The sequence below is a fragment of the Propithecus coquereli genome, unplaced genomic scaffold, assembly GCF_000956105.1.
Source record: "Propithecus coquereli isolate 6110/MARCELLA unplaced genomic scaffold, Pcoq_1.0 Scaffold235, whole genome shotgun sequence".
Lineage (NCBI taxonomy): Eukaryota > Metazoa > Chordata > Mammalia > Primates > Indriidae > Propithecus > Propithecus coquereli.
Window position 1 is genome coordinate 3862317 of NW_012147897.1, and position 10130 is coordinate 3872446.

Sequence of the window (10130 nt, forward strand, 5' to 3'; positions counted from 1 at the left end):
CCTGTAGTCCCAGCTACTCGGGAGGCTGAGGCAGTAGGATTGCTTGAGCCCAGGAGTTTGAGGTTGCTGTGAGCTAGGCTAACGCCATGGCACTCACTCTAGGGCAACAGAGTGAGACTCTGTCTCAAAAAAACAAAACAAAACAAACAAAAAAAAAACAAAACCACAATCAGATATTACTTCATACCCACTAGGATGGCCAGAATAAAAAATAGTGGAAAGTAACAAGTGTTAATGAGGATGTAGAGATATTAGAACCCTCATATACTACTGGTAAGAATGTAAAATGGAGCAGCCATTGTTGAAAACAGCCTGGTAGTTCTTGAAAAAGTTAAAAATACAGAGTTATCATATGACTCAGCAATTTTCACAGATATATATATACCAAGGGAAATGAAAACACATGTCCATGCAAAACTACGTACACAAATGTTCACAGCAGCATTGTGAAAAATTGCCAAAAGGTAGAAACAACTCAAATGGACATCAAGTGATGAAGAGATAAATGAAATCTGGTATATCCACACAATGGAATACTATCAAGCCATAAAAAGGAATGATGTACTAATACACACCACAACATGGATGAAACTTGAAAATATTACGGTCAAAGAAGCCAGTCACAAAAATCACATGTTGCATTTCATTTATATGAGATAAGCAGAATGGACAAATTGATAGAGACAGAAAATAGACTGGTTGCTTAGGGCTGGTGGGGAAAGGGAAATGAGGAGTGAATGCTAAGTATGGGGTTTCTTTTAGGGGGGAAATAAAATGTTCTAAAATTATATTGTGGTGATGGGTTGTACCAGGAGAATATACTGAAAAACATTAAATCATACATACACTTCAAAGGAGTGAATTGTATGTATATAAGTTATGCCTTGTTAAAGCTGTTTTTAAAAAAAATGACAAGAAAAATGGTGACAGCTCAAAGTACATGATCTAAGTGTCAGAACAATTCTGAGTTCCAGTCTCAGCTATGTTACTGACTTGCTGCCTTACATCAGGATAGTCACAGTACCACTGGGCCAGTTTCCTTGCTTATACAATAAAGTAGAGGAATTAGAGTAGATTCATTTTGAAGTTCTTTCTAGCTCTAAGATTCTATATACTACAAAAGTCAAATCAGTAATTACGAATTCAAAAATTCTCCTTAAGTCAAAATGTCTACGGAGCAGAAAACCAGTCTGTCCCTTACCTCCATCTGTAATTTTACTGGAAGCAAGTCGAGCCACCTCAGTGATCAAAGCTGTCTTTCCCAATCCACTTTCAGAAAAGCCCACAGGAAAGTGATATTCCACAAAGAAAGTGCTAAAATAAAAACAAAAAGTGATTTAAAAATGAACCATATAATAAACCTATGTCTGTCTAATGAATCCTACGTATCTCTGAAGGTCCTATTTTCAGGACCTCCTGTCCTCAGAGGCCCTACCTCTTCTTCGAAGCCTTCACCAATCCTTTCAGGCCGAATTAAAGGCTCCCTTCCTTGTGCTCCCCATACTTTCAATATAAAACATCTATTTTAGTTCCTAAATGTCTAAAATGTTATAGACAGCCATTTAAATGCTTCTCTCTCCTGCTAACTGTAAGGTCTGCAAGATCAGAGTGTGTATCTTAATTTTGTTTATTCTTACACTTACTTAGTAAAGTTCTTGGGAGCTAGTGGTGGATTCAATACATTTCTATTGAATTGAGTGATGTATATGAAAACATGTTAGAAATCATAAAGTGTTATACAATTGTTGATTATTATCAGACACACTTTCCAAAAATGTCAAATTTAGCTTTCTCATGTTAAGAGACGTACCGCTTTTTTGCTGTTGTTAGCTCAGGTGGTCTCCCAGCAAAAGTTTTTTTGCCAGAGGTCATCTGAGGACTATCTGGAGGAACTCCCATTGTTTCGATGATGATTCTGACTGAATGTGTTCTACCCAGAAGGGCCAGTCTATCCACACTTAATGTCATCACTTGGGCATCCTCTGGAGTTTCTGAGAGCATCTGTTGTTCAACCAAACTTCTGAAAGGAGTTCATAGGGACAGTAAGGCAGATCGTTGGAGGCCCAACATGAAATAATCTAGTTTGCACAGGCAAAACAAGGAAAGAGGTAAGGCAGCAAGCATCTTGATTCACAGGTTATCAGTGACTGGAAACAGCTTTAATTATCAGATTCTACAATTTAAGAAATCTAAAAAAATGTAAAAACATTCTTATAATCTAAAGGTTTACCTCCGCACAATGGAGGTGTAGAAATTAGGTTTTTCTAGAAGGGATACAGACTTTATTTCACTTACCTATTATCCTAATATAACTACTGTCGCTTTTGTGTATTCCTTTTCATTTGCTTTCCTTATGCATATTTTCTATATAGATGTGATCACAGCACACATACAACCTAGCATTCCACTTTTTCCCTTAACCATTTTAATTGTACCATCTTTTCATGTTATTAAATTTTTAAGCATTACAATGTTGACTGAGTTACTATAACTTAACCACTCTAATAGCATTGGGCAAACATAGGTCATTTCACTTTAGGAGATCTTGTGGAAATAATATTCCTTTGCTTTTGCCTCTAAGCAAGCACTCAGAGAGAGGCTCACCTATTTTTCTTGCCTGCTGCCTTCCTCTTCAGCTTATGATCACTTGACTCTAGAACCTTAGACGATCTGGCAAGTGTTTTTGACTCATTCATTTTTTTAGAAGAGGCAATATCATCATCTTCACTGAGGAAATCACTGATGCTGGTTTCAGATTTCTATGGGGAGGAAGAAACAAAAAGTTATCAAAAGACAACTGCTTTGGGGATAGCAGTAAACAAACATTTCTCTAAAAGAAAGCAAATTCTTCTCTGCACATTTTAATATCATTCTCTTAAAAAGGTAACTGATATCAGGGAGATACTCCCATAATTTTCCTAGTTATACAAAAATAATGTTAAGTTCACAAAAATAACCTACTAGTCTAGTTCAAAGCAAATAAATGAAAGATTCTTCTTTTAAATTCTCAATAATAATAACAACCACCATTTATTGACTACCTACCATGTGTCTGGTATGCTAAATGCTGCATGTGTATTTTTTTTTCTTTTTTTTCTTTTTTTGAGACAGAGTCTCGCTCTGTTGCCCTGGCTAGAGTGCCATGGTGTCAGGCTAGTTCACAGCAACCTCAACCCCTGGGCTCAAGAGATCCTCTTGCCTCAGCCTCCCGAGTAGCCGGGACTACAGGCATGTGCCACCAAGCCTGGCTAATTTTTCTATATATTTTTAGTTGTCCGATTAATTTCTTTCTTTTTTAGTAGAGATGGGGTCTCGCTCTTGCTCAGGCTGGTCTCAAACTCCTGAGCTCAAATGATCCACCGCCTCGCCTCGGCCTCCCAGAGTGCTAGGATTACAGGCGTGAGCCACCGTGCCCATGCCCAGCCCTGCATGTGTATTTCTAATATTTACCACATTCCTATGAAGTGTCTTTATCTCAATTTTTACAGGTAAGAAAATCAAAGCTGAGAGAAGTTAGGCAGCTTGTTTATGATCCAAAGCTGTAAGCAGTAAAGCCAGATTTTGATCTCCATGGGTTTCAAAGCCTGTATTCCTACCACAGTTTGAGGCCAAATGACTGGTACAATGTCACCTAGCTAATTATTTAGACGCAAAGATTGCTTTTTTTCATTGCTCCATACTACAAATGATTCATTGTGCTTTTAATCTTGCTAAGATGAACTGTTTACTATATGTCACAAATTTCCTTAATGAGGGAAACTGTGGCTAAGCCCCTTGTAATTCTTTTTTTGAGACAGGGTTTCACTCTGTCTCCCAGGCTAGAGTGCAGTGGTGTCATCACAGCTCACTGCAACCTCAAACTCCTGGCCTTGGCCTCCCAAATTGCTAGGATTACAGGCGTGAGCCACCACCCTTGGCCATTAATTTATTTTTATTTTGAGAAAGGTAGCTAATACAATTGAATGATCAGCCCTTATATTATAAAATTAAAAAGAGAAGATGGCATTATAGTTATTTGGCTCCAAATTTTAAAAAAAGGCATAAATCTTGCTAATACACATTCAGAAGACCAACCCAAAGTCATTTTAAGTCTATCATCTCCAACACCCTTTTTTCAGCATCTCAGGGTATATAATGTGTTGACATGTCATAAGGGGAACAAATTAATTTAAATCAGCATGGTAAGAATGCCCTTCTAGGAAGGAATACAACTTTTTAAAAGTGAAATTATAAGGCTTTTTGCCCTTAAGTTTTTTTCTAAGCGGCAGCTTTTAAAAATGGTTATTGACAAGGTAATCAAAATCTAGAAGGGTCCACAGGCTGAAAGAAATTAGGGTAAACATAAACTAGGTTGTTCAAAAGCTAAGAATTTCAGGGACCAAAAATACAAGGTAATAATGCTGAATTTTTAAGCTATGGATGTTATTCAATATTAAGAATATCAGGGAAATGCAAATCAAAACCACAATGAGATATCACTTATCTCCAGTGAGAATAGCCTTTATCAAAAAGTTCCAAAACAATAAATGTTGGCGTGGATGTGGAGAGATAGGAATACTTGTATACTGCTGGTGGGACTGTAAACTAGTGCAACCTCTGTGGAAAGCAATATGGAGACACCTTAAAGAGATAGAAGTAGTGCTACATTTGATCCAGCAATCCCATTACTGGGCATCTACCCAAAAGAACAAAAGACATTCTATAAAAAAGACATCTGCACTCGAATGTGTATAGCGGCACAATTCACAATTACAAAGATGTGGAAACAACTCAAGTGCCCATCAGTACATGAGTGGATTAATAAAATGTGGTATATATATGTATACCATGGAGTACTATTCAGCTATAAGAAACAATGGTGATATAGTACCTCTTGTATTCTCCTGGATAGAGCTGGAACCCATTCTACTAAGTGAAGTATCCCAAGAATGGAAAAACGAGCACCACGTGTACTCACCAGCAAATTGGTTTCACTGATCAAAACCTAAGTGCACATATAGGAATAACATTTATCGGGCGTCGGGCAGATGGGAGGGGGGTGGTGGGGATGGGTATATACATACATAATGAGTGCGATGCACACCGTCTGGGGGATGGACATGCTTGAAACTCTGACTGGGGGGGCAAGGGCAACATAACCTAAACATTTGTACCCCCATAATATGCAGAAATAATAATAATAAAAAAGAATATCAAACACTGACCCTTGAGAAAGACATGAACAAAAATTGGTTCACCTTTCTTCCAGTTAAATATTTTCTAAAATTATTTTGTTCAAATAGCATGGAGGATTACTTAGTGCCATTCATACATTCATTTATTTACTAAGTAGTCACTTAGTGACTACTTAGTATCTGCCTGGCCTTTGCTGTACTTGTAATAAAAAGATAATGAAGACATGCTCATGTTTATGAGGAACTGTATCACACAATGGTGGTGAGGGCTATAATAGAAATATGTCCAAGATGTTATGGTGCAAGATATTGGTGGCCTTTACTTCTGCTTGGGGAAGTCTGAGAAAGTTTTTTCATACATGTAATGAATCAATTTTTAAAGAATAAAGTTTACCAGATGGATAAGGGCATTTCAACATTAAAAGTATCAGTACCAGCAAAAAATATGGAGATACAGGAGCTATTAATAGAATGTTTGAGGAGTGCGATTGAGACCCTAGCATGGCTGGAGTCTCCAGTGGGTAAAGGGTGAAAGTGGGCGATGAGGTTAGGGATGTAAGTCAGGGTCAGAATGCCATGCTCAAGGCTTATGAGATGATGGAGTCTAGTAGAAAAAATACACGCCTTTTTGCCAGATAGACTAGGGTTAAGAATTCCAGTTCTGAGGCCGGGCGCAGTGGCTCACACCTGTGATCCTAGCACTCTGGGAGGCCGAGGCGGGCGGATTGTTTGAGCTCAGGAGTTCAAAATGAGCCTGAGCAAGAGTGAGACCCCGTCTCTACTGAAAATAGAAAGAAATTAATTGGACAACTAAAAATATATAGAAAAAATTAGCCGGGCATGGTGGCGCATTCCTGTAGTCCCAGCTACTCGGGAGGCTGAGGCAGAAGGATCACTTGAGCCTGGGAGTTTGAGGTTGCTGTGAGCTAGGCTGACACGATGGCACTCTAGCCCGGGCAACACAGTGAGACTTTGTCTCAAAAAAAAAGAAAAAAAAAATACTCCATTTTACAAAGCCTGTCTCCTCATCTGTAAAAGGAAGATAATACTTTCCTCTTAAGGTTGTCATTATGATTAAATAAGGCAAGGTATATAAAATGGATAGTTTCCTGTCTGGTAAGCAGTCTGCAGCTACTAATATTACTAATACTTTTATTCTCCAATTCCTGAAGTTTCAGAGACAATGACTTACAGGTGCTGTGTAAAATAAGTTCTCCAGGAGACTCTGGTCATACTGAGGATCATTCAGCTCACTGCTGCAATACACATCACTCCCAGGAGGTGGAGAATCTGGAGGAGAGCCTAGCCCATTCCAGAAATGACTGTGGGATAATTCAGCACTGCAGAGATAAGAAAAATAAAGCAGAAGGACTTTAACAGAAGCTTCAGCTGAACTTTCTTTAGTGAAACTTTCTAAAGTTCTAAACATGGAAGAAGATACTTTAAACAAAAGACTAACATTAAACAGAAGACTACTGGACAAATATTTTCCCATTATATTCCTCTTCATCTGGGAAGCTAACAACTAGTATTCAAAAACACACTACTGACACTGATTGTGATCTCATTCCTTTATTCAACAAACACTTATTGGTCACCAACTATGTGCTAGGTCCTGAATGATACAGAGATGGCTAAGCTAACATAATCTCCACTCTTGTGTTTATGGTGTAGGAGGGAGAAAGAAAAGGTAAACAACTATAATTCAATGAGTTAAATGTTATATGTCATTTTTGTAAAAAAAAAAAAAAAAAAAGGGCTAATTCATAAAATATGCCTTTTTGCTAAACAAAAATATGTGTAATCAGGATTATTTTTGGCTATTTAATTATTATTTTTGTCCATTTAATTAGGCACAATTAGTTCTATGTGGAATATAAAAATGAATAAAATGCTCTACTTATAAAGAGTTTGTAAACTAATAAGAAGATAAGCATATAAATGACTGTAAACTCAGAATTTTTAAGAAATAATTTCTTGCTGGGTGCAGGGGCTCAAGCCTGCAATCCTAACAATTTGGGAGGCCAAGGCAGGAGGATCACTTGAGGTTAAGGAGTTCAAGACAAGTCTGGGCAACATAACAAGACCCCATCTCTATAAAAAAAAGAAAGAAAGAAAGAAAGAAAAAACTAGCCAGGTGTGGTAGCATGGCTCTGTAGTCCCAGCTACAGGGGAGGCTGAGGTGTGAGGATCACTTGAGCCCAGGAATTTGAGTTTGAGGTTGCAGTGAGCTATGATCATGCCACTGCCCTCATGCCCAGGCAACAAAGCAAGACCCTGGCTCCAAAAAAAAAGAAAAAAAATCTTTTTCCTTTTTTTTTGAAATTCCATATCATTCTGGTACCTTTTCTGATAGAAATTTTTACTTTCTATGTTTCTTTCAGATACCTGTATAAATTCCATATTTTTCCTTGAAGTGTAACCTTCTTGAGGGCAAAGTAAGTATATATTTTGTTTTAATTTCTCCTATAGTAACTAGCACTTAATGAACATTTGTTAATGAACTTAATGAATTCTTTATGAACATCTGTTTTAATATAAAACCAATAATATTAAATACTAAGCACCAGGCACTGTTCTATGCATTTCATTTATTATTTCTTTCCATTTTGCTGCCCTTTCAAGCTAGCCACTATACTTTTTTCCTTAATTTCTCAAGAAAATAGTACATAATCACCACCTTCAAATTAGATGATGTTCCTACATTACCTTGAGCAAGCAGAGGTTCAATACACGTTCTTCTCCTCACCTTTCCTTAATCTGTAGCAGGGTTTTTCAACCGTAGCACTATTGACATGTTGGGTCAGATAATTCTTTGTGGATGGTGCTTTCCTCTGCACTTTAGACCCCTGGCTTCTACTCACCAGATGTCCGTAGCATTTTCCCATTTGTGATGACCCAAAATGTCTCCAGACACTACCAAATGTCTCATAGGGTTGCGGGTGGGAAAGAATCATTTCCTAGTGGAGAACCATTAATCTATAGTCATCTCTCTCTCAGATCAGAACAACTTCCTAACTAATGAAAACCAACCAACAACTTCCCAATCTCTCTGCAGCTTCTGAGCACTGCTCCTTCTTGAAACTCTACTTTTTGGGGTTCTTTCTACATGACTCTCTCATTTGCCACTTACTCTCTCCCTGATCCCAGCTGTTTGCTTTTTCCCTCTTTGTACACCCTTAAAGTGAGGGAGATCTCTACTCCTCAGCATACAGTCCTCTACTTTTTATATATTTTGTTTGAAATTAACATTTCTTTGAATTTATTCACCTGTCTGTGACACATTAAAAGGGCTAGGTTGGGCACAGCGGTTCCTGCTGTAATCCTAGCACTTTGGGAGGCCAAGACGGAAGGGTCACTTGAGGCCAGAAGTTCAAGACAAGCCTGAGCAACAGAGTGAGATCCCATCTCTACAAAAAATAGAAAAAAATTAGCCGGGTGTGGTGGCAAGCACCGGTAGTCCCAGCTACTCGGGAGGCTGAGGCAAGAGGATCACTTGAGCCTATAAGTTTGATGTTGCAGTGAGCTATGATGACACCACTGCCCTCTAGCCTGGGCAACAGACAAAGACTTGTCTCAAAATAAAGAGGGTGAGGGGGGGTGGTGCTGGAATATGCCTGTGTTCCTTGGCTATAAGACAAACCTACTCCCAGGACTATCCTCTTCTTATTCTTCTTAAACATAATTTTAAATCAAAGAGTAAACATACCTATTTTGAAGGTCAAATAGGACTACAAGGCTTATAATACAAAACAGTAGCTGCCTTGACTTCTCAGAGGCAATCACTTTCAACTTCCTTAGATGTTTCTTCTATGGTATTTATTTCCATAGTTCTAAGAGCACATGTGTACTGCTATTTTCTGATTTTTCAGTTTTCTATGTGATCTGTGGACTTCCTATTATGAAAAATTGATGGACCCACTCTCTTACACTATTAATCTTAGGCACATATTTCCCTTTTATTCATCTTCCCTATTTAGTTATACTACAATTTTTTTGTTAAATTAATTTTCAGGGTTAACATTAGATCAGAGCCAAGTAGAGTATCATTTATTATATTTCCTTTCTTATACAACTAATTTTCCCTGGTATTAATAAGTGCCTTATTTTCATTTGCTTAGTTTTCTATGGCCCTATTACTACTTCATTAGTGAATTCTCTAAGAGAACTGAAAATTTCCTCTTAATTTGGTCAATGTATGTTTCATTCCCCTTCACCCCCCTACTCCTTAGAAACATCCCTGCTGAAGCCATCTGCTCCCATATGGATTTCTTGCTCACTAAATATGACACATATCCTAAGCCTCTTTTTACCCCTCTTCTGTGCTGTGTCCCCTACTTCTTGGACCCTATGTCTTACTCTTTCTTCCTAAGTTCTCTCTTCAGTTGAATATATCCTCCTGTGGTTTCCTGAGGAATAGTAGGAGGGGGGTAAACTTTTGAGACCCTGGATATATGAAGATATTTCATATATCAGTACTCTCACACTTGATTGATAGTTTGATTAGGAATGTAATTTTAGGTTGAAAATAATTTTACTTCAGAATTCTTCACTGTCATCCATGGAACTAGTAGAAAACCTTGTCATTCGAATTACTGATACTATTAATACATATGTGACCTTTATTTTTTCTCTGTGTGGAAGCTTTCAACATTGCCTCTTTATATTCAGTATTCTGAAATTTCATGACTATGTATCTTGGTGTATCTTTTTACATTTATGTGCTGAATTCTTGATTTTTTTCCCTAACCAGCTTTATTGAGATATAATTCATATACCATACAATCCACCCAGTGAGCAATTTAACACTTTTTAGTATATTCACAAATATGAACAATTACCACAGTCAATTTTTTTTTTTTTTTGAGACAGAGTCCAGCTCTGTTGCCCTGGCTAGAGTGCCGTGGCATCAGCCTAGCTCACAGCAACCTCAAACTCCTGGGCTCAAGCGATCCT

At 37.8% G+C, this 10130-nt stretch overlaps 1 protein-coding gene across 1 annotated transcript in view; it reads right to left on the reverse strand.

Annotated features, from left to right (window-relative positions):
• Positions 1 to 10130, reverse strand: part of C2CD3 (C2 calcium-dependent domain containing 3) — a 136321-nt gene that overhangs the window by 92102 nt on the left and 34089 nt on the right. Inside the window, exons 8-11 of the mRNA XM_012645685.1 lie at positions 6367 to 6514; positions 2605 to 2759; positions 1811 to 2020; positions 1202 to 1314 (exon numbers count right to left, since the gene is read on the reverse strand). Of these exons, the coding sequence (XP_012501139.1) occupies positions 1202 to 1314; positions 1811 to 2020; positions 2605 to 2759; positions 6367 to 6514 (626 nt within the window). The remainder of the gene's footprint in view (positions 1 to 1201; positions 1315 to 1810; positions 2021 to 2604; positions 2760 to 6366; positions 6515 to 10130) is intronic.